This window comes from Pristis pectinata, chromosome 23 (genome assembly GCF_009764475.1).
Source record: "Pristis pectinata isolate sPriPec2 chromosome 23, sPriPec2.1.pri, whole genome shotgun sequence".
Lineage (NCBI taxonomy): Eukaryota > Metazoa > Chordata > Chondrichthyes > Rhinopristiformes > Pristidae > Pristis > Pristis pectinata.
This window is the reverse complement of record NC_067427.1, coordinates 10170114-10195445: the sequence shown is the minus strand read 5'-3', so window position 1 is coordinate 10195445 and position 25332 is coordinate 10170114. Positions and strand designations below refer to the sequence as shown.

The 25332-nt window shown below is 44.5% G+C and overlaps 1 protein-coding gene across 1 annotated transcript in view; it reads right to left on the bottom strand.

The window, feature by feature from the left end:
- Window positions 1–7962: 7962 nt before the first annotated feature.
- The window catches only part of LOC127582099 (gelsolin-like), a 57205-nt gene continuing 39835 nt past the window's right edge, over window positions 7963–25332 (bottom strand). The window contains exons 12-17 of the mRNA XM_052037100.1: window positions 22565–22735; window positions 19641–19815; window positions 18621–18742; window positions 12943–13020; window positions 11312–11372; window positions 7963–8339 (exon numbers count right to left, since the gene is read on the bottom strand). Of these exons, the coding sequence (XP_051893060.1) occupies window positions 8167–8339; window positions 11312–11372; window positions 12943–13020; window positions 18621–18742; window positions 19641–19815; window positions 22565–22735 (780 nt within the window). The 3' untranslated portion in view covers window positions 7963–8166. The remainder of the gene's footprint in view (window positions 8340–11311; window positions 11373–12942; window positions 13021–18620; window positions 18743–19640; window positions 19816–22564; window positions 22736–25332) is intronic.

Below are 25332 nucleotides of genomic sequence, written 5' to 3'. Positions count from 1 at the left end.
ACCTTGCACCTTATTGTCTACCTGCACTGCATTTCCCTATAGCTGTGACACTTTACTCTGTTATTGTTTTACCCTGTACTATCTCAATGCACTGTGTAATGAATTGATCTGTACAAACAGTATGCAAGACAAGTTTTTCACTGTACCTGAGTACAAGTGACAATAATAAACCAATAAATAAATAGTTCGGCTCCTCAGTTCCTACTGGGCCACTTAAAATGTGTATGCATCTCCCAATCTCTCCAATGACCCATGTGGTTATCTACACATCCCATCTGATTTTCTTGAAAATCCAAAGGATTATCGATTTGGGACATCCAAGTGTAATGTGAAGATTAGCTAATCAAAGAGTCTCAGTTCAATGCAAACCCAGTAGATGAAACATCTGCAGCATGAATTCATGTCGTCAACATTTCCGAGGATCTGAGGGCAAACAGATCGAAAAATTTTGGCAAGGTGTTTATAATTTGATAGCAATATTGAGTGGATCTCGGCCAAAGTCAAATTGGAACAAGGCACATTACAGCTGTAAAAATAGAAAAAAAAGAGGAGCACTCAGCAGCTCCAGCCGCATGCGTGGACAAGGAAACAGAGTTAATGTTTTGACCGAACTGGGAAAGAGGGGAAACAAATTATTTTTTAAGTTGCAAAGAGGTTAGGGGAGGAATGGACAAGACAGATGGAATATCAGTGACAGGGTGAGACCAGGGTTGCGGTGGGGATAAGTTGGTGAAATCATCTGAGGCAGTTAGAGAGAGAACACAAGCAAAGGAATGTAAAAGCTGCAGTGTGTAGGCCTGTAGTAAATGCCCAGCAGGTTAGGCTATGCTGATGGAGAGAGAAAAAAACAGCTGTAATACAGATGGATGACTGTATGATCTCCAGCAGAACTGACCAGCATTGTACAAAGAGAGAAATAAAGTGATCTGAAGCTGTAGAATTTGACGTTGAGTCCGAAAGGCTGCAACATACCCAGATGGAAGGCAAGTTGTTGTTCCTCAAGCTTACGTTGGGTTTTTGTTATAACAGTGTGGGAGGGCAAGCTCTGCAATTCTCAGCTTTTACTTTTTGCTCTCTTGAACTTCCTTCACTAACAATCAACTCATCAACAGCTTATCCCCACTGCAATCCTGCCCTCACCCCATCAGAGATGTACCCTTTGTCCTAGCCATCCTTCCTCCAGTCCCTGTACAACTTCAACATTGAAGAAACCAAATGCAGATGGAGGTCTCCAACACTCCAGAAAAAAAAACAACCCAAGTTTGTCCAACCTGTCCTTTTAACCATAGAACCATACAGCACAAAACAGGCCCTTTGGCCCACATGTTGTGCCTTCCATCAAACCACCCTCACACTATCTAACCCTTTCCTCCTGCATATCCCTCTATCTCACATTCCTCCATATGCCTATCCAACAAAACTCTTGAACCTGTCCAATGTATCTGCCTCCACCACCACCCCAGGCAGTGCATTCCATGCACCAACTACTCTCTGGGTGAAAAACCTCCCCCTGACATCTCCCCTGAACCTCCCCACCCATAACCTTAAAGCCATGCCCTCTCGTCTTGAGCATTGGTGCCCTGGGAAGGAGGCGCTGGCTGTCTACTCTATCTATTCCTCTCAATATTTTATATACCTCTATCATGTCTCCTCTCATCCTCCTCCTTCCCAGTGAATAAAGCCCTAGCACCTTAAGCCTCTCCTCATATTCCATACACTCTAATCCAGGCAGCATCCTGGTAAATCTCCTCTGCACCCTCTCCAACGCCTCCACATCCTTCCTATAAACGCGGCGACCAAAACTGAACACAGTACTCCAAGTGTGGTCTAACTAGAGTTTTGTAAAGCTGCATCATCACTTCGCGGCTCTTTAAAACTCAATCCCACGATTTATGAAAGCTAACGTCTCATAGGCCTTCTTAACCGCTCTATCCACCTGTGAGGTAACTTTCAGTGAACTGTGAATATGAACCCCCAGATCCCTCTGCTCCTCTACACTGCCCCAGTACCTTGCCATTTACCCTGTACTCTGCCCTGGAGTTTCGTCCTTCCAAAGCGTACCACCCTCACACTTTTAGCTTATAGTAACCTTTAATACAGCCAGCATCCTGATAAACCTCTTCCATACCCTTTCCAAAGCCTCCACATACTTGCTGTAATGGTGCAACCAGAACATACACGATACTCCAAGTGCAGCCTAATTGAAGTTTTATATAGCAGAAACTCTGATGTGGAAACACAGTGAATTTTAGAACTACATCTATGATTCAATCAGGGCAAATGCAAAGCAGACCAGAGAACTTATTTCAGATGTTCCTTAGGGAGGTCTCAAAAGGTTTCGTATAACCATCCACAGGTAGCTTCAGGTGGGTTGCCCCTTCATGGTGCAGGGATAACTTTCAGTCCTCAAACAGCAGGACAAGATTTCTCCAGAGCCTGGGTCAAGGCCTGCATTTAACACAGACCGAATACAACCAGTTTCCACCATGTTCCAGGCAGCCAGATACCCTTCCTCAGTAAATTAGGAGCCTTCAAATGTAGGATCATATCAAACAACTTAATTCAAATCAAACTCCACCTCCCTGACTCAATGATGCAGTTGCAATGCTGCATTATGAGGAATGTGTTTTGCCTTAAATCTTAACCTTCACCTGAATCTAAGAGATTTACACTTCTTGCATGATATCACTTTGTCCTAAAGGATTTTTTTTTTTTTTTTTTTTTTTTTTTTTACAGCCAATGAAGTTAGTCACAGTTGTGATGCAAGAAATGGAGTGACCAACCTGTGCACAGCAAGCTCCCATAACCAGAATCATGACATTGACCAGATAACCTGATTTTGAGGTGCTGATAGCAGGTTAATTGTAGGGAAAGAAACTCCTTTATAATTATAAAGTCATGGGATTTCTTGATGTCTGCTTGGCAGGGCAGATGGGGCATTGGTTAATATCAGAAGACAGCCCGTTTAACAGTGACTCATTCAGTGATAATTTGATTAGCATTCAATCATTCAGAAGAGCACTCCCTCAGCCCTGATTTATATGCTGAAGTTTCAGGAGGACGACAAATCCAGAATCTTCCAGTGTCAAAGAGGCAAGAGCAGTACCAGCAAAGCACAAATTTCACTGCCAGCAGGAAATAAAGCTTGTGAATTAATTCTTCTGTTATTCTGTTGCTTATTTGGTTATCCAAGGAGCAAGGACGTGATATTTCACCTTTAGATTGGTATTGCATGCAAGCCCACTGTTACTCTCCTTTGTGGGAACATCTCACTTTAGTTCAAATGTGGGAAGAGGCAGGGATTTAAACAGAAAGGACAAGACAACTCGGGTAATAAGCTCAGGTGAGACAGGAAGTGACAGAGTTTAATTATGTGTGAGCAAACAAAATCAATTTGTTGGAATATGGTTAAAAGCCAAAATTAAAAAGCATTATGTCTGATGCACAGAATATTTCATAATGAAAAAAGCAACACAAATAGAGACAAGTGAATTTAATCTAATAGCTAGTACGGAGGCATGGTTAGAAACTAATTGGTCCAGGGTCATACAGCACAGAAACAGGTCCTTCGGCCCAACTGGTCCATGTTGACCAAGATGCCCCATCCAGGGTGCAGGACATTTGGAAAGGACACGGAAACTTTGGGGTTTGGGTGGTGGGTTAACACAGGATGGGATAAAGGACAGTACTGAGGATTGATTTTGCCACAGGCTAACAGGACTTTGAATTCGTATGGGTGGAGACAGGATAAAACAAGGGATATGAAATACTTGCTGGCATGGATTGCAGACCTTTTACAGCAGTGACACAATTGGAGAGAGAATCAATCAAGAATGAGAAAAGCTTAAGCAAACATAATGCAATAACCACAGGAGACTTTAAACCCTATGCAGGTTAGGCTAATCAAATTGGCAACTGGAGGATGAGCACATCGGTACATTCAAAACAGTTTTCTCAACCAATATTTCACGAAACCCACTAGGAAGGCAAGCGATCTTTCCCCTTAACTTCTGACTCACTCCACCAGATATCAAGTGTAAAATGATCTCAATATGATGCAATAATGACAGCTACAAATCAGTTGGAAAGTGGATACTCAAAACTAAAGACAGATGGGTAGGAGGGTTTCAATCAACTAAGGTAGAAATGAGATTAAAAATTGATACAATGGCAAATATTCAAAGAACATCCTCAATGAATGCACGTTATTGGGAAATCACGTCATGACAACAATGAGTCACCCAGGTCGAACTATGCTGATTAAGGACAGTGTTCAATTGAAAGAGAAGGGGCTGTAATTTTGCCAGGAAGAACAGCAAACTCCAGGAGTGGGGGAGTTTTAGCAAGTAGAAAGAAGTGGCCAAAAAAAATTTGTAAAGAGGGTAATTTTTTTCCCCCCCACAAGAAAGTTTGTAAGAAATACAACAATTGTAACTTTCTACACTGTCAAATAGAGAGAAATATTGTGTCCCGTGGAGAAAATAACAGGAGAAATTGTAGAGCTGCACAAAGGGATGGCTGTGGCTTTAAACAAATAGTTTGTATTTGTCTTTACTGTAGAAGGCACAATAGAAATGGAGGTCAACCAAGGGTCAAATGACAGCATGGAACATTGTAGGAACACAGCTCTTTCAGACTTGAGTCTGCTTGACTGTCAAGCACCTGTTTACACCAAACCTACTCCAATCCCACCTCTCTCTCTCTCCACATTCCCATCAAAACCCCCCAGATTATAACAGTTAGCTTTACACTAGGGGGAGAATTCACAGGGACTAATTAATCTACCAACCTACATCTTTGGAATGCGAAAGGAAACCTACGCAGTCACAGGGAACTCCACACAGACAGCACCCAAGGCCAGGATCGAACCTGCTACCAGATCACCTTTGCAATTCACCCAATTTGTGGAAAGAACCCAAGAAGTGAGTTGTGGACCAAAGTTGTGTAACAGTAATATTTACCTTGCAGTAATTTGCAAACGTCAGTCAACATTCGTGGGAAATAGCTCAAACAACATACCTACTGTTCATTCTTTTTTGTTAATTCCCATTGAGCATTTCACCCTCTTACACCCACATCCCTTGGTGACCTAGAGTTTATGTTCCAAGAAATGAAAGTAGGAAATTGGGGATAAAACCTATGGATCTGATTGCCTGTCCCACGGGGATTTAAAAGAGGTGGCTGCAGAGATGAAGGATATGCTGGCGATGACTGTCCAAAAATTCTGTAACAGTGGCAGTTTTGGAAGATAGCAAATGCAACATGCCGGTGTCAGAGAAAAAAAACATGGGGAAGTAAAGTAGTAGGAAGAACAAGGAAAACTTTAAAAAGTGGCAAGGCAGCTTAAATGCTGACATACAGGAGCTTGGTGTGATAATTCATGGGATGCAGGAGGTAAACATGCAGGTCCAGCAAGCAATGTGGAAAGCCACACATCACACTGGCCTTTTATTGCAAGAGGTTTGGATTACAAATACAAAACTGCATTTGGAGAACCAGGTCTTTACCCAACAGATACACACACAGTCTGCAGGAAGTGTGTAGATTTACTGGATCAGGAAGGAGAAGTGGTAGGCAGCATTGCTCAGTTGGCCCTGCAGACCAAATGCAGCTACTCTGCAGATCCATCACCCAATCCCAGTTTGGTTTCTCCAGTGTCGAGGAGACTTCATTGGGAACACCAAATGCAGTATAGTAGATTGAAGTGCAAAGGCTCTATCACCTGGAAAGACTGTTTGGATATCTGAATTTAGGGAAGATGTGAAAGGACAGGTGTTGCATCTCCTGCAAAAGCCATCCTTTGTTTGACATGATAAAGTGAACATCAAATCAATACCAGTTTTGACTGGATCTTGTTTTATTTTGTGTTGGCACTGACTGTGGCAGTGAGGCGGATACCCACTTCTCTCCACATAACCAATATCTCCCATTCTGGTACCATTGAAAAATATGCCCAACACCTCACTGAAAGCACTGCAAACTCTCAAACAGAATGTGGATATCAATTACCCAGCCCAAATCAGTATCAGCGATATGATGATCCATCAGAAAAGATGGCTAAGAGACAACTACACTGCTGTGAAGTCACAATAGACCATAGAATACTACAGCACAGGCCCTCCGGCCCACAATTTTGTGCCGACATATTATCCTGCTCTAAGATCCATCTAACCCCTCCCTCCCACATAGCCCTCCATTTCTCTATCATTCATGTGTCTAACAGCCTCTTAAATGTCCCTAATGTATCTGCCCCCACAACCTCTGCAGGCAGTGTTCCACGCACCCACCACTCTCAAAAAACTTACCCCTGACCTTCCTCCAATCACCTTAAAATTACGTCCCCTCGTGTTAGCCATTGTCGTCCTGGGAAAAAAAATGTCCGCTCGATCTACGCCTCTTATCATCTTGTACACCTCCTCTCCAAAGAGGAAAGCCCTAGCTCACTCAACCTATCCTCCTAAGACATGCTCCCCAATCCAGGCAACATCCTGGTAAATCTCCTCTGCAACCCCTCTAAAGCTTCCACATCCTTCCTATAATGAGGCGACCTGAACTGAACACAATACTCCAGACCAAGAGATTTCCTTCCTTAACAGATGATCTCCAGCTTACAGACAGCAATACCAGCAATGTGTTGGAATAATGGAAAACTGCCGTAGGTTCTGCTTTTGAACTGAAGTCACTGTCAGAGACAAAGAATCCAATGTCTTGTTTAAACCTTCAGTAATCTACCCCAATCTGCACTTGTGCCTATCAGTTGCCAATGTTTGACTACACACCTGAGAAGCATCAAAATAGTTTTTGGTACATTAAAAAGGTGTCAGATAAAAGGTTAGGCATCACCCCATTTACAAGGACTGATGAACCAATTTCTGCAGCTCTGACAAAGGGCCTCAGTCCACAAACATTAATGGTTTCTTTCTACAGGTGCTGCCTGACCTGTTGAGCAATTACCCTTCTCATTTCAGCTTTCCACTATCTGCAGCTTTGATTTTCACCAGCTTTCTCTCCCCCACCCGAGAGCATCACTGCCCACCACGTGTGAATATAAAGGCCAAACACAGGGAGTGCGAGCCAGCATGGTGCTAACTCAGTGTGGAGATTGGGGTTCACCTTGGCACTGCACAGTTGGCAGGTGCACCAGAAAGAGGTCGACAATAAGTCATTCTAGCCTCCCTGTTCAGAATTTCAGGACATGCAAGAGACCTGAGGGTTATTTTGCCAAACACCTCTTGCCATTTGGGATATTGCTCACCCAAGCGGCTGAGCCCAGTTTGGGAGATTGGACATGTTTATCCAGGGTGTCAGGTGTGGGCCAGTAGCTAACACTCCACCTTTGGGTTCAGGTTCTATTCCCGAGACACCAGCACAATCTGGGCCAACACCCTGGTGCAACATTGAGGGAGCACTGCAGTTGTTGTCGTCGCTGGATTTGGGTGACGCATTAAATCATTGCCCTGTGGAGAAGAAAAAATTCCACTGCAATTCCACCCCCGGCAAACAGTGAAGGTTTAATCCCTCACTCAAAAAGGTCTAAACAGATCAGTTCATTTTTGTTTGTGGGTGGTAATTGGCAGTCCCAGTATGCATTTCACTGTGTGTTTCGATGTACATGTGACTAATAAAGATATCATCTTATCCTATCAGTGGTGACTACACTTCAAAAATACTTCAATGGCCAGAGCGATTTGGGGCATCTCAAAATTATATTGGATGTATCATCTTCATTCCACCAATTTGCCCTCAAATGTTCCCTATTGCTGTTGTTCATGGGATCTTAGTGTTCACAAATTAGCTGCTGCATTTCCTGCATTACTGCAATAAAACAAACTTGATTGGCCAGAAAGTGCTCGAGAATATCAAGAGTAAGAGAACCTATGCACTTTTTTCCTCCTGCAGAACTATCACTGACACATCAATAGAATGCAAGTTCAAACCAACCCGACAGAAACAAGATCCCAATCTGCTCCAAACTTGTCATTTTATTTGGGAAGCACAAGATACTGTTTAACAAGTGCCAATGCATGGCCTAAATATTGCACAGCAAAAAAAATCATGAGGAATTAGCAGTGCTCGTTGCTGAAGAAACCTTTCCCCACTTTTCTCTCTCCAAAGCCTCGTAAAGCAAGAACGAAAGTGCGAAGTAGAGGCAATGCACCCGGCGGTTTATTCCACCTCAAGGTCAGCCAAGGCCCGCTGGAGGGGATCCACACTCCAGTAATTGTAATCCCAGCCCAGGAACCAGCCAGTAAATGAGGGAGGCTCAAAGCCCTGCTTGATGATCACAATTGGTGTCCGCTTATCCCTATTGGACGGGTCAGTCTCGATATATAGTTTAGCTGCAAAAAAAGTAAAAACACAGGACACCAGTTACCAAATTTCACATTAACATCTCAACACACAATACAGTGATAAACTGCAATCACGAAGGTGGCATGCCAGTTCCTCTACTTTCTTAGAAGTTCAAGGCCACCAAGTACTCCAACTTCTACGATACACTGTTGACAGTAACCTGACTGGTTGCACCATGGGCTGCTGCAGCAACTCAAATGCACAGGAACACAAGAAGCTGCAGAGTAGTGGACACAGCCCAGCCCATCACAGGCACAGCTCTCCTCACCATTGACAGCATCTACAGGAGGCGCTGCCTCAAGGCAGCATCCATCAAGGATCCCCACCATCCGGGTCATGCCCTCTTCTCGCTGCTACTCTCAGGCAGGAGGTACAGAAGCCTCAAGTCCCGCGCCACCAAGTTCAGGAACAGCTACTTTCCTACAACTATCAGGTTCTTGAACCAACCTGCACAACCCTAACCCTACCTCAGCAACAGAACACTATAGATCACCATGGACTCAACTCTGATTGTACAAAAAACAAGGTCATTTTTCCTCTCTCCCTCTTCACTGTCTTGTATAAAGTTATATCCTGTGTGTTGTCTGTACCTATGTGTCTGTGGTGCTGCTACATGCAGTTTTTCTCCAATGTACTCGTGCACATGACAATAAACTCTACTTGACCTGGGACGTGGGGGCAGAAGGTGGGGATGAGCGATAACTTCACTGCTTTATGCATCATTGCCAACTTGTGCTGTTGGCAGATCGTTCATTGGAGCCAAGATTAACCTTGGCTCCAAAGTGTATGGGCTCACTTTGTCCAGCACACCATCACAGGATGGCAAATTGGGATCAAAGATTCCCCTTCAAGGCCACTGCCATAAATATCCCACATTGTTGAAACACAAGTCAGATTGCTCAACGTGGGCTAGGAATACAAATGTGGGCCTTTCTCCAACTTACATTAAGCTGCATCAGATTTTAAATCTGCTTATCGACAGGAAGAGAAAGGCAGGCACTGTACAGATAGGCTGATTCCATTCCTGATCTACCAGCTACTTCAAGCGCAGTTCCTGCCCAGTTTTCCAGCACCTAACATGCAGCTTACAGAACATTGCAGCTCTCAGTACAAAGGCAGTGACCAACTGCCTTCTGCTGTTACCAACATTGCAGAGCAGGGGATTCCTGAAGCACTGGCTGCATAAAGAGATTTTAATGCTACATTGCTCAATAACTTTTATTGGCACCTTTGCTTAAAATTTATAGACTATGCCAGTGTTTGAGTGAATAAGATGCGAAAACATTATCTGATTTTGCATGACCACATCCTAGTGCTCTGCACCACTAATTTTTAAGAGAGAATTTTGTGAAAGAAGTCTACCAGAGAGCTCAGCTTCTGTATTTTACAGCATTACAAACTAGATGGCATCTTGTAACCATTATTTAGTTGAAGCAACTTGGATCATATTTACAGTCAATCCATATACACTACAGCAAAAAATCTCCCAGATTGATTTCCTAAGGCGCTCAGGCAATCTTGAACTGCCAGAAAACCCTGAGGGCATACACTTAACATACAACTGGAGAGCAATGTGGTACTGCAGGTAGTAGTGGTCTCACCACTCCAGCAACTCCAATTCAATCTTGACCTCTGTTGCAGACTGTGTGGAATTTGCACATCTTCCCTCTGATCACGAGTATCTTCTTGGTTCTCTGGTTTCCTCCCACATCCCCACAACACACTGGTCAGATAATTACCACTGCTAATTGCCCCTTGTTTAAAAGGGTGGTGGATATTAATGGGCATGAGGGAGATAAGTTACAGGGAAATGAGCAGGGAACGGGGGGGGGGGGGGGGGGGGGGGGGGGGGGGTTGCTGTGTGCCAGTATAAACCTCATGGTCCAAATAGACTCTGCTGTTGCAAGGAAATAATATGAAACAAAAGATCAGTGGTGTTGTGGATCGTGTTGAAGATTGCCAAAGGATACAGTGGAATACAAATCATTTGCAGATATGGGTGTAGAAATGGCAGATGGAGTTTAATCTAGTCAAGTGTGAGATAGAACATAGAAAACTACAGCACAGTACAGGCCCTTCGGCCCACAATGTTGTGCCAACATTTTATCCTGCCCTATCTAACCCTTCCCTCCCACATAGCCCCCTATTTTTCTATCATTCATGTGTCTATCTAAACCCCACTTGGCCTGGCACCACACAACACCAAAATAAACTCCTCACCCAGGTGCCAACCAAACCTTATTGAACGACCACTTCAACAGTCTTTCCATCAGTGATGTTAGCACATTTGTTAACCAGTCCCCAGCGGCAAATATTCAAATATCCAAGCCCATTCAAACCAAAAATCCGACCTCAGGTATCAGGAGAGAGATGAGCAAAGAATGAGAGACAGCATTGAAAAGGGGCCTTCAGCCCACCGAGTGGGTCAACCATCCACTGATGATTTACATTAATTCTCCCCACTTTCTCATCAACTTTTTCCCCCACCTGTACACATTAGGAGCAATGTACAGCACTCAACTAACCTACCAACCCACACATCTTTGTGACGTGGAGGCAATCAGAGCACCCAGAGGAACCCCAGTCATGGGAAGGACATGGAAACTCCACACGGACAATTCAGATCTCAGTATCATTAAACTGTTAGAACTCACTGCACATCTCCAAACAGGAAGACCTGCTGTGATTAAACTCATTTCTCCTTCAATATCCCTCACAGCACAGAACATTCAGAGCAGACAGCAATCTCATCGTTTTCTAGATGCACACCACATTCTCCATGGCAACCATTACTCACCACCACCCCCCCCTGTGGATTGACATCAGAGGGTGTTGACCAGCAACCTGATGTCCATCTGATCACGTGAAGTGACCTCAGCCCCTCACCTCACGACTGTTGCACAAAAGGAGATGGAAAATGAAAGATAAATGATCCCAGGGCCAGACGTCGAGTCCTCACCTGATGCCCTGGCCTCCAACTTCTCCTCTTCCTGTGCATCGTTACCTATCCAGACGAAGACCTGAAGAGACAAAGTGGAGGTGAGCAAATGCTTTTCATTGCAGTTTAAAAGCTCAATTCCTGCAGCCTAACCACTTGCTCTGGAGATGCATCAACACAAGCTCAGAAAAAAAAAGCAATGCAGACAATACAACCAGTTTTCCACCCCCCACTCCCCCAACATCCTCGTCACTGGAAGTTTAACCAAGATGTTGCAGCTGGTACTTCACTACAACATTCACGCTGAGTACACTGTCAATTTTCTGCAATACCTCAATAATATACTGTGGTCCTTGTAGGACACAAACCCCCTTAGTAGAGGGATATGGCATCACAAATAAAGCAAGGGAGCTTTATTTGTGAGCAAGCTTTAAATGAGTGATGAGAAGCCTGTTCTTGTATTGTACATCTTTCCCATATTCTTTCTATTGGCAAATGAGTGGATAATGTGACATGTTACACCACAAATAAAGGAATCATCATGGCATAGTGGCCCATCATTCCACATTGGCTCCCCATAGAGCAGCCTTCACCACCTGCTCTTTCCTCAACATCCCTGCAAGTTATCTGTCAAGTACCCGTCCAACTCCCTTGATGGAGACAGATTCCAATTTCCACCAGGTCAAAGAAAAAAAGCAAGTAGGTGAAAGAGGTTGTTTCTCACATCCCGTTAGATGTTTCCTCCCTAGAAGTTTTAAATCTCCATTGTCTATTCATTGAACTTTACATTGGGAAGAGAGTGTTTCCCTCCACCTTCCAGTCCTGATCTATCTCAAACCAAATCCCCCTTCTTTGGAGGACAATCCCAGCTTCCCCAGGCTAACCCTACAGCTGAAATCCCTCATCCCTAGAACCACGGCAGTTGAGGAAACAGATGGCAGTTAACAGTGACCTGGTGAATTCTAGGTAGATACAAATCCCACAGCCCACTGAATTGAAAGCAGACGATCCTTTGATGTTAATGCTCATAAAACAAGACTTCCATCAGGCTTTTTAAACTAAGTACTCAGATTAACTACCAAGGCTCCTCAGTGTAAACAGCTCCTGATTTAATCTATTATAAATATGTTGCTTCTCAAATTTCTTGCATTAACAGCACAAGTCAGGCTGTGACAGTGGCAGGCTTGGTGATGAGAAGAGATCATAGAACATTACAGCACAGGCCCTTAGGCCCACAATGTTGTGCTGACATTTTATCCTGCTCTAAGATCTATCTAACCCTTCCCTCCCACATAGCCCTCCATTTCTCTATCATTCATGTGGCTAAGAGTCTCTTAAATGTCCCTAATGTATCTGCCTCCACCACCTCTGCTGGCAGTGCGTTACACACCCACCACTCTGTGTAAAAAAAAACTTGCCTCTGACGTCCCCACTATACCTTCCTCCAATCAGCTTAAAATTATGCCCCCTTGTGTTAGCCATTTTTGCCCTGGGAAAGTCTCTGACTGTCCACTGGATCATTCCAGGTCCACAGTTGGTGCCACGGAGCAAATCCACACCTTTTCCTTTTGAGCTGGCGGGATCACTATCAACCTCCACCCCATGTGGGGAGCTCTACCAAATCCACAACACAAATCAACCGTTAACCTCACCTGGTCCCATGTATCAAGGATCATGACGTCATCAGTGGCCAAGTCGTCCTGCGTCTGCTCACCAGGAACTTCCTCCATCTGAGGGAGTGAACAAAGCCAGTGAAGAATTACAGGCCGATCTCAGACAGACACCTGCGTACTGCAGCACCAAGCTTGTGTTCTCCAACAGAAAGAGCATCCTTAATTGTATCACAAGTGTACAGTTCGTTGAAAGTGGCATCACAGGTAGACAGGGTGGTGAAAAAGGCATTTAGCACACTGGCCTTCAATCAGGGCATTGAGTATAGGAGTTGGGACATTATGCTGTAGTTATACAAGTCATTGGTTAGGCTGCACTTGGAGTACTGTGTACAGTTTTGGTCACCCTGTCATAGGAAAGATGTGGTTAAACTGGAAAGAGTGTAGAAAAGATTTACGAGGATGTTGCTGGGACTAGAGGGCCTGAGTTATAGGAAGAGGTTGGCCAGGCTAGATCTTTATTCCTTGGAACATAGGAAAATGAGGAACGACCTTATAGAAGTGTTTAAAATTATGAGAGGCATAGATAAGGTGGATGGTAACAGTCTTTTCCCCAGGGTAGGGGAGCCCAAAACTAAGGGGCATAGGTTTAGGGTGAGAGGGGAAAGATTTAAAAAGGGGTCCAAGGGGCAACTTTTTCATGCAGAGGTGGTGATTGTACGGAATGAGAGGAAGTGGTTGAGGCAGGTACAACAGTATCATTTAAGCAGCACTTGAATAGGTACATGGAGGGGCAGGGCTTAGAGGGAAATAGGCCATATGCAGGAAATTGGGACTAGCTGGGTGGGCACTGACTGGTTGGGCTGAAGGGCCTGTATCTGTGCTGTATTGCTCTATGACTATGACACTTATTTGGTCCATCAAGTCCATACCAGTCAAAACATGAAGCTATTGAGATGTGCTCCACTTTTCGGCTCTCGATCTGTGGCCATTTAATTTTCACCCAAATATGTAAACGTGGAGCAACAAACTATCTACTGGAGGAACTCACGGCCGCAGTTCCAGTCACCATGCTACGAGGGTGCAACAGTGCTGGAGGCTGCAGAGGATGTTGCTTGGGATGGAGCAGTTCAGTTCTGAGGAAAGACTGGACAAGCCAAGTCTGTTCTCCCTGGAGTGGAGGTGGTCAAAAGGGGACATGGCTGAGATACAACACTGAGGGGTATAGATAGAGCAGACTGCAGGAAACTTTTACCCACAGAGATAGATAAGAGAGTTTAGATAAGGGGGAAGAAATGTGGAGGGGATCTAAGGGGGACCCAGAGAGAGGCGAGTACCCAGAATGTACTGCCTAAGAGTGGTGGAAGCTGGGTCACTGACGGCATTTAGGGTGTCTAGATGGGCACTTGAATTGCCTCGGTATAGAAGGCCATGGACCAAGTGCAGGCCAATGGGATTAATATGGAAGGGTGTCTACTGGTTGGTGAGGGCAAATTGGGCCAAATGGCTTGTTTCTATGCTGTAAAATTCCATGACTAATTATTTCCACAATGCTCGGCACACAAACAATGCCAAGGCTGTCACCAGCCTTTCTGTACAAGAGGGTTAGTCACAGGAATGTGTTGCAATCAGGATGTGTTTTCATCACACTGGTTTACTGCAAGTTATGACAAGGGTCACATGACACATCTCCTTGCCAGCCAAACTGGCCAGAGCAAAAAACGTCCCAGTAACTGATCCAAACCCCAAATCTCTCAAAGGGTACAGCCTAAATCTACCACCATCACTGGGTCACCATTGAGGATAGAGTTCTGCTCTTCCCGAAGCCGCCTTCACGTTACCAAACTTCCGCAAGTAATGGGATTGGAAAACAGACAAGAGGCACGGACAACACGTAGCAAACAGACAAGTATCTCCATATTACCCACTACTGGCATCAGGTGATCAGGCTAGGCTCATGATGTGACCGACTTCCAAACTCAGGGTCCTCCTACCCCACTTTCATCCTAGGTTCAAGCTATGAATCAACCCAACAGCCCTGGTGGTTTTCTTATTTCAAGAATAAAAAACTTTATTCACAATAAAAAAAATATACAAAGGAATAAATAGTGTAAAACTTTTTTAAAACAAAAAAGCATTCATCTGGGGGTGTCAATTACTAAAAATTATAAACATTTAAAGAAATTTTTTTCACCTTACTGCATTATGTGAAGAGGGTTTTTATCAAGTTGGTCTCCCCTTTCTATATCATTGATTGGCCAAATTAATGCTATTAAAAAGAATATTTTACCTAAATTCATATATCTATTTCAGGTTTTACCTGTTTTTATTCCTAAGCCTTTCTTTGACTCTCTTGATTCAATTATATCTTCCTACATATGGAATAATAAACATCCTAGACTAAATAAAGTTCACCTTCAGAAGGTTAAAAAGAATGGAGGTTTAGCCTTACCTAACTTTAGATTTTACTACTGGGCAGTCAATATACGAAATCTTACGTTTTGGTTACATTACATTAATCAAGAGGCTTGTCCAGTATGGGTTTTTTTCCGGAAATTAACTTTGTTAAAAAAATTTTCTATTATTTCTCTGCTTGGTTCTTCACTTTCTTTATCATTAAGTAAACTAACAGATAATTTAGTAGTTAAACACGCTTTGAGGATTTGGTTACAATTTAGAAAATATTTTGGTTTATTGAGTTTTTCTCTGTCCAGTCCCATTTTCTCTAATTATTTTTTTTAAACCTTCTATGACTGATGTAGTTTTTAAAAAGAGTGGGACAAATTAGGTATTACTTGTTTTCAAGATTTGTTTGTTGGAAGAAATTTTTCTTTGTTTGAACAATTGTCTACCAAGTATAATTTACCAAAAAATCATCTTTTCCAATATTTACAAATTAGAGATTTTCTTTGATCTCAATTACATTCTTTTCCTATCAGTCCTAATAAAAATTTATTAGATGTAATCTTTAATTTGAAACCTTTTCACGATGGCTCAATATCTAATATTTATGACAGGTTACTAGGAATGAGTAAGGTGCCACTAGATAAAATTAAAAACACTTGGGAACAAGATTTGCAGATGTCAATTTCTGAGGAAACTTGGAATGAAATTTTTAAATTGGTTAATACTTCGTCATTATGTGCTGGTCATTCTCTCCTTCAATTTAAAGTGGTCCATAGAGCTCACCTGTCTAAAGATAAACTACCCCATTTTTATTCCGGTATATCTCCTAACTGTGACAAATGTAATAATGGAGAGGCTTCTTTAATTCACATGTTCTGGATGTATCAGAGTCTTAAAAAAAATATTGGACAGAGGTGTTTCAAACTTTTTCTGTACTTTTTAAAATAAATTTTAAACTTAATCCTTTGACTGCATCATTTGGGATTGTTGGAGAAAGATAACTTTGAAGGCTTCTGATCTACACATTCTGGCTTTTATTTCTCTTACAGCCAGGAGAGCTGTGTTGCTCAAATGGAAGGAAGTTACTCTGCCCACTCATGCTCAATGGTTACGGGATGTTATGTCATACCCGAATCTAAAGAAGGTTTGCTGTTCAATTCTTGAATCTAACTTAGACTTTCAAACCCTGTGGGGACCTTTATTGAATTATTTTCAAAACCTTTGATTTGGTGACTAAAGTACAGACATTGGCTGACATTGTCACGTTTCAAGGGTTTGTCCTTGTTTTTTTTTAATTTTAAACAGTTTCAGTTTTTGGTAGTGGGAGTAGATTTTTTTTAAATGAAATATTCCAATTTTTCCTTTATTAACTATTACATGTGATTATTAATTTAGAGTATTGTGATCCCAAGTATGATTTAACACAATGTATTCAGTAGTATTTTTACACTTTTTTTGATGCATGTACTCTATTTTTTTCGTGGATTTAATAAAAATATTGTAAAAGAAAAAAACATTCATCGCCAATACATTTAGTGTTAACCTATTTTTAAACCATAGCATGGTTGCCATTCCTGTGGTTCCCCTGGGGTGATTCACCATTTCATTGGTTGAGCGGCTTCCCCACCCAACTTTGCCCAGACTGTGGTCCTTCCCCACGGAGCCTTACCATTGGTTGCACCGAGCTTCAGTGCGTCCCTCAGCACATCCTCCTGCAGCCTGGACTGTGCCAGTCAGCAGCGTTCCCTTACAGACATCTCACTGAGCTGGAAGACCAACAAGTTTCAGGCACAGGGCATCTTTCACTGAGTTGAAAGTCAGCAGCACTTGATGTCTGCCTCAATATGTTCCCCAGGAACAGCCCATAGATCAGAGAGTCCTCTGTTACACAGCTGCCGGGGATGAACCGAGACATGGACCCTTGCATCCATCTCCACACCCTCTTTGCACATCCAGTGTCTACAAAGAGGTGGGTGACCGTCTCTTTCCCACCACAGCCATCCCGAAGACAGGATGTGCTGGGGATGGTATTTTGTCTTTACAGGAACAATCTAACAGAGCAGCCTGGTTATACATCCTTTTTAGTTCGTTGTTCAAGTACCAGCAGGCTCGGAACTCACAGCTATGCCCACATTGGATAGGGCCACCTACCCAAAGCTTGGCTTCTTACCAATGCTGACCTACCTGCCCATCTCTTCATCTTTTTAAAACCACAAGATAACCCCCAAAGGTCTTGCCTCCCTTAGCAACACTTAACATCCAGTGTACATGTTTGAAGCTACCACCTAGGCCTCATTTTGTTTGCTCATACCTCACCTGCTTGCATGCACCAGTCTGACCTTGATAGCTTCTTCTGCCATTTCCTGCTACTGCAGCCAATTAGCTCCTGGTATACTCCATTAACATACCATTCTCTTAGCTGAATTCCCAAACTAATGTTCCCTCTTGCCACAATCAGATTCCAGGCCTGATTGGGTGGGGTGGAAAAAAAAAAGTCAGTCAGCGACCCGAATGCAACTCAGAGAAGCAAGCAGACTTCACAGGCCCAAGACATTTGGATCTACCTTGCATGCAGTGCGAGGCTTCTCCCACCCAAACAGCCCCAGGTTTGAATCAAACCTTCCCATCAGTTCCTCAGGCCAATGACGAGTAGTGCGCACAGTGATCAGGGCTACGTTCTCTGCTGCTTGTCAGATACATTGCCTGGATTAGAGGGCACATGTTATCAGGAGAGGCTGGACAAACTTGGGCTCTTTTCTCTGGAGCAGCAGAGGCTGAGGGGTGATCCATTGGAAGTGTATAAAATTATGAGGGGCATAGATAGGGTGGACAAGCAATATCTTTTCCCCATTATTGAGTGATCCAATACCAGAGGGCATGCATTTAAGGTGAGAGGGGGAAGGTTCAGAACAGACACAAGGCGTACGTTTGTTTTTACTCAGAGCGGTGGATGCCTGGAATGTGTTGCCTGATAGGGTGGTGGAGGAAAATTCATTGGGGCTTTTAAGAGGGGCTTGGATGGGCACATGAATGAGAGGAAAATAGAGGGATATGGGCATTCTGTAGGTAGGAGGGAACAGCTATGTCAGCACAACATTGTGGGCTGAAGGGCCTATTCTGTGCTATACTGTTTTATGTTCTATATTAACGATTTGGATGAGAATGCAGTTGGTTTGATTAGCAGGTTTGCAGACAACACCAACATCGGTGGCATAGTGAACAGTGAAGGTGATCTGCTTCCTGAAGCGACTACTGTGGGAATCACAGCCAACTATTTACTGAAACCCAAGAGGAGGAATGCAGGTCAGACTCACAATGAAGCGACCAGTCTTGTTGGAACATGCAAAGAGACGAGGAGGATGGACGTCCAGTTTGTTCTTCAGTCTTGGTGACGTGCGATAATTAGCCTTCCCTCCCAGGATATCCCAGAACTCATCTGCCGTCAGAGAGAGAGAGAAAAAAAAGGGAAACCAAGAGTGTAAGAGTCAGGGGAAACGAGACATCCCACAAGTCACGCAGACCATGCACAGCGACAGTTCTACACTTGGTTCAACACCATACAAATCCAGAGGAAGCCGCGAAACACCAAAAGAACCAGCGTTTCGGATGGCGACAGAAGTGTGAAATGGTTGGAGCCTCCCAGCTCAGAGGGCTCTGGATGCTCAGGTGGGCGAGAATATTATTCAAGGCCAAGATCGATCTTTGGATATTGAAAATTCATCGACATGTGGGTGGGAAGGTCACGAACAAGGACAAGGATCAGCAGCAATACTCAAGGGTGATACAGGTTAAAAAAAGGTAGGCACAGTAGTGTAGCGGTTAGCATAACGCTTTACAGCGCCAGCGACCCGGGTTCAATTCCCGCCGCTGTAAGGAGTTTGTACGTTCTCCCCGCGTCCGCGTGGATTTCCTCCAGATGCTCCGGTTTCCTCCCACATTCCAAAGGTGTACACGTTAGGAAGTTGTGGGCATGCTATGTTGGCACCGGAAGCATGGTGACACTTGTGGGCTGCCCCCTGAACACTCTACACAGAAAGATGCATTTCACTGTGTTTCGATGTACACGTGACCAATAAAGATATCTTATTGGCTCATCTCTGCTTCCACTTACAACATTAAGATAAAATTCTGCATTATACATTTCCATAAACAAATACTCAGGCTTTTATAAAAGGGTTATCTTCACTTTATTCAGTTGGCAATGATTGGTTTGAATCCCCACCCCCTTTCCTGGCATAGGTGTTTCTGGTGGGGACTGGGGATAAAATAGCCATGTACCACGATATCGACAGCCCTGGCAGAACCAGCAGTGGGGAGGTCTGCCCTTCACCTACCTGGCTCACTGCCCTCTGCCACCTCAGATGCACCGACTCCCAGGATGTCGAGGAGTTGTTGAGCCCCCTGTTTCTCGGTGTCACTGGCTCCCTGACCAACCCACACAAAGGAAGAGCCAGGGGTCTTCAGGACAAAGACATCATTGGAATTCAGGTTGCAGGCAGTAGCATCAACCTGCAGGGGGACAGAAGCCATTCACAGGATCGCCAGCAGGCGCAGTAATCACCCCCAACGCATCCCACAAACATCCCATTCAACTTCGGAAATTCAGGCCCCGAGAGTTCAGAAACTTCTTCCCAACTCTTCCCCCATTCCCACAGTAACTGCATTTCCACTGATTGCAACCCAGGCTGCTCCACATCAATGAAAGGCTCTCACATATCCCAAGACTCGATCCTCAGGCAGGGTCCTAACTGGCTTAAAGGTAATCCGAGTTGCAGGGCGGTGAGAGAGATGGGGCAGGGCTGAAGGTGGAACCAGATTGGAGGGCTCTTTGGATATGCAACGTAGCAGTGACCGACATCTCCCTAGTTGTGGGAACGAAGGTGGGGAAGGCACAGGATTGTGACCACCTTTCAGCACTGTTGCCAACCGCTGGCCTGCAGACAAGAGACACCCTGGGCAAGATACTTAGCTACCACCTCCTGTTCAACCCGTTCACCTTCTGTCCTGAGCCTGGTGACACCAGCATCCCTCACCCCAGAGGTGAGCAAGGTGCAACCACGTTCAACCAATAGAGTGGCTTGATATAGTCACAGGGATGGGGGAAGAAAAAAGAAATCACACTGAGCAAGGACATGCTTCAGAAAAAAAAACACCTTTCACCCACGGAGTCACTTGTCACCTCATGCAGAAGGTCCCAACTCGAGTTTGGAGTTCTGTTTTGGGATGGGGTTGGGGGCTAAGTAGGGGAGAACGTACTACCTTAATGCACTCTGTACTAACTCAATGTAACTGCACTGTGTAATGAATTGACCCGTACGATCGGTATGCAAGACAAGTTTTTCCACTGTACCTTGGTTTATTATTGTCATTTGTACCAATACCAATGGGATGAGGGAGACAGTAGCTGGAACTCAAGCTCTGCAGCATCTGTTACCTCCAGTGGTCAACCATCAGCACATTGCCACCACAGAAACAAAAGACAGAGTTTCTACATTGTACAGGGTTTTGATTTTAGTGGTAAGGTGGGCCTTCTGTTCTATCTTGATCTCTTTTGGAAATAGTCACTTCAAAATGTTTCAGGAGGGAGCTCAGCTACCAGTTTGGGTTGACCCCACCCCATTGCCCCAATCACCTGCCCTGGCTTTGATTGGAGGAGCAGGGAAAACAACCAATGGCAGACCTGCTTCACAGCATGACTGGGCAATTCTCAACTCCTCGCATCCAATGAAAACCAAATCTCCAACAATAGCCCCGAGTCACTGTATCACAGTCCCATCCTGGAGATTAATCTCCGATGTCCAGTGTCTTAGCAACCCCGAGTCACCACGAGGAACACAAACTGTGCCTTAAAAACAAATCACCAAGATCTGATGCCCCAAGCTGTTCAGGAAAAGGTTTTGTTTTTATTCTTCTAGCTTGGCATCAGCTTGTATGAGGAAAAAAAACGGAATTACTTAGATATAATTACACTTTCTCCAAGAAAGCAGCTTGTTCTCGATGCCTGCAGAGGTAACCACAGACTCCACCTCTGTCTGCAGAATGGTGAGTGGGGTGGGGGGTAGAAAAAGGAGGGAAGGGAAAGGACACAAGGACCACCTTGGTTCACCTTTCACTTCTTAAAGGAAAGCGGGCTCAAGACCAGAGTTGACGGGTGGGTAATAGGATACGACCTCCTCCACCCAGGGTCAAAAGTGGGGGCACGTTGTTGATTCAAGTTTTGGACTAAAAAACATTCATACCAGCCATCACTGCCTGGTACAGAGCCTCCAATCCACAGGATCGCAAGAGGCTGCCGAGGGCTGTAGACTTGGCCAGCTCCATCACGGGCACAACCCTCCCCACAACTGAGGACATCAAGAGGCAGTGCATCAAGGCAGCATCCATCATTAAGGACCCTCACCGCCCAGGACACGTCCTCTTCTTACTACCATCGGGGAGGAGGTACAGGAGCCTGAAGACCCACACTCAACGATTCAGGAACAGCTTCTTCCCCTCCGCTGTCAGATTTCTGAACGGTCCATGAACACCACCTTGTTATTCTGCTTTCGCACTATTTATTTATTTTTGACGTATGTCATGAAATGTGTTGTTTTACGGCAGCAGTACAGTGCAAGACATAAATTACCATGTTACAGTGATAATAAATCCAATTCTGAGATACTAGTCCATTGGAGCCAGTCTAGAATTTCCTATCTGAAGAGGATTTGAACCCTCAGACTTGGCCGGGAATACTACCCGTCAGACCACAGTTAACATGGAGGGGTGCAGAGGGGTTGAGGAATTGGAGGACAAAATGTGAGCAAACCCCAGAAGCTACTGACTAGGGTGGCCGTCGAACACCCATAAAAATCAGTCAGTGCCTCATGTGGAAGTCGGCACACCCAGGAGAGGCATAAACATCATACCAAGGCTTTTCACGAGTGTTTGAGGGTGGAATGCGTAGGAATCCAGGAAGCTGTGGTTACACTGCAGATACTGAAAGTAACCATGTTGAAGTTCACACTCGTAGCTGCCCACCACAGCAGATCAGTACATCAGTGACATCTGCTGGCAGAACCCAGAATTGCTGCAGCTCCAGATCAGGCAGACTAATCACTTACATTAAAACCAGGCAGTTGCATAGAGAATAATTTACATAAGTGAAAACAATTCTTCCAAAATTAAACAGCAGCTAGAAATAAGGCTCCCCCCCCCACCTCCAGCATGTCCTTGCCCCAAAGAGACCATGGACAAACCAACTATAAGCAAATCAACTAACCTCCACTGCTCTGGTGGAACCGGAGCCGCTGGCCCGAACTTGGAACAAGCGATTATCTGCTGGCGCACTCTGGCCACCGTCCCTGGAGGTCCCACCTTGGTAAACAACCAGCGGCTTCCCTCCAAACATGCTCATCAGGTGGGCTGGCTCCTTACCCTGGATCACACGCACCTGCTCAGGGAGAGGAACAGCGGTTACCGGATGCCAAGATCAACATGGGGATGGGGAACCCAGCTTGTAGACAGGACAGGAAAGTGACCCAAATACACGCAAATCTGCAGAGATCCAGCTCGTCTCCAAGGGCAATTAGGGATGGGGAATAAAAGTTGCCCTTGCCAATGGCACTCACATTCCCAAAATTACTGCTTCAAATGACTGGGGGTGGTGGGGAAAATGAAACACATCGCACGCAAGGCTTCGAGTTACACATTCCTCCCAGAGGGAAGCAAATCTGGAGGCAAGAACAGGAGCCATCAGTGGACTCTGCAGTTGCTCTCAAATATCCCGGGGAACATCACAACCATTACATAAAAAGGCAGGTGAATAAAATCCCATCTTGCGATATGGGTTGGGGGTGGCCGGTTCGAAGAGAACATTCGCCAAGGAAAGATTAAATGTCCTTAGCGTTATGCTCCCAAAAACTCATTCCCATTTATCACAGAATCAGAGTCATACAGGGCAGAAACAGGCCCTTCAGCCCACCAACTCTGTGCTGACCACTCCAGGGCTCATTTACACTAATCACATTTTTATTCTCTTCCCCACCCAAAAATCAGATTTTACCTTTCTATTTACACACCAGGGCCAAATAATCTACGAATCCACACATCTTTGGGATGTGGGAGGAAGCCACAGTAACTAGGAGAAACCCAGGTGGTCACAGGGAGGATATGCGAACTCCACACAGACAGCACCAGAAGTCAGGATTAAACCTGGGTTGCTGGAGCAGGGAGGCAGTGGCTCCACTAGCTGCGTCTCTTTGCCGAGGTACGAGTTCTATTCCTGCCAGCCAAGGAGATTACAGATGATGGACCAGTGTTTTTGTCGCCAATTTAGTATACAAGTCCCCTGTTGTGAATTCAAAACCAAGAGTCAGAGAGCCAACAGCTTCCGGAACTCAGGAGGAAAGATTTCCTGGAGTGCAGGAAAGTGCCACACATCAGCAGTAATCGTGGTATAAAAGTCAGTTTTGATGGACCCTTCACCACACAGTTGGAATAAGGAACTTCTGTGGAACACTGTTGGAATGGTCATGAGAAATGAACCAGAGCTCTTCCCTAATGTGGAACCAATTTTAGATGTTTTATTAAAATGGATGCTGGCACAATCACTTTGGTTTCTGCCCACTTGCATTTTCAAAATCAAATGTACAATCCAGCTTCTGCATGCTTAACATTTAGTGAATCTGTAGGAATTGGACAGTGCGTCGCCCTCAATGTGTTTGCAGGAGGTGCCAAGCTTCCAAAGCTCCATCCGGTGGAAGTAGCCTAGAACTGCAGGTGTCAGACAAGTGGTGCATGAGCAAGAACAGCACAAAGCAAGATTTAACACATTACTGACTAATTCTGCGTCTGTTCATACCGTTATCCGATTGGACAACACAGCCACATGTGCCTGCTTCTCAACAAGTTGCAACAAAAACTTAGAGACCTGACAAGTTAATAATTAGGGTGCTATTTTGAAAATAACTCCTTCTGCACACGTACACTGTATCAAGTGCTCTGAAGATGTGGCGTTGATGCGCAACAATAGGTATCATTGTTAGTTTAAAGTTGGAGCGGTAGTCAGTCGGCATTCCATTACTTGTGGCACAGATGCCAGGTTTGGCCAATTGACTCCATTGTGTTTGTTGGCCAAACCCCAAACTCTGGATGAACCAGCAGGCATCAGTGTCATTTGCAAAATAAACTCACATCAAAACTCAAATTAAATTAGCAATTATGCTTTTAATGTGAGGATGATCACAGCCTTAAGTAATTCCTCCTGGCATTGCAAGAGGTGTTAATGCAAGTAAAAGGAAGAAAAAAAAGTGTTAACTCAAGATAGACAACCGTCACTAGTTCCTTCATGCATTCCTGTGGTACGAGTCTAAAATCAATACATTCTAGTAAATAGTGTTAGTTTTCCCCTCAAGTAATGAAAAGGGAAGAGGGGCAGTTGTACTCTGCATTGAGCCACTGGTGGATTTCAGCTGGAAGGTCCAAGAAATGCCGGATACTGTACCTTTTCCCAAAACCCTCCACCCACATTCACATTTGAGGGAACTGCATGCAAGCAAATAAAAGTAAAGAGTGTTCTGGCATCGACCCTTGATTAATCAATGGCTGCAGCAACTTTTACTCCAACAGAGCCTTTGGCATAGCAGAATGCACCAAAAGGTAGTGGAGTGTTACCAAAGAAAACAAAATCACAGCCAATTGTGATAATATTAGTACAAATAAACGTGCTCAGTGTTGTAGATATTCAAGAGACAGTGAGTTAGGAAGGAAATTCCAGGGACTAGGGCCAAGCACATGAAAGCAGAACCAATGAACAGCACGGCGATTAAATCCAGGAACATTCAAGGACCTCGACTGGGAGTGCAATGGGATGTAAATCAGGTGATTACAGAGATAGTGGGGGGACAAACCTATGGACGGGAAAGTGAGAACTTTCAGGAAAAAGGTTTTAACATCAGGAGTCAACAGAATTCCACGGGTACAGGGAAGATGGACAAATGAGCTCAGAGTTAGGGCAGGGGGCTGCCAGCAATCTACTGGAAAGTTCAA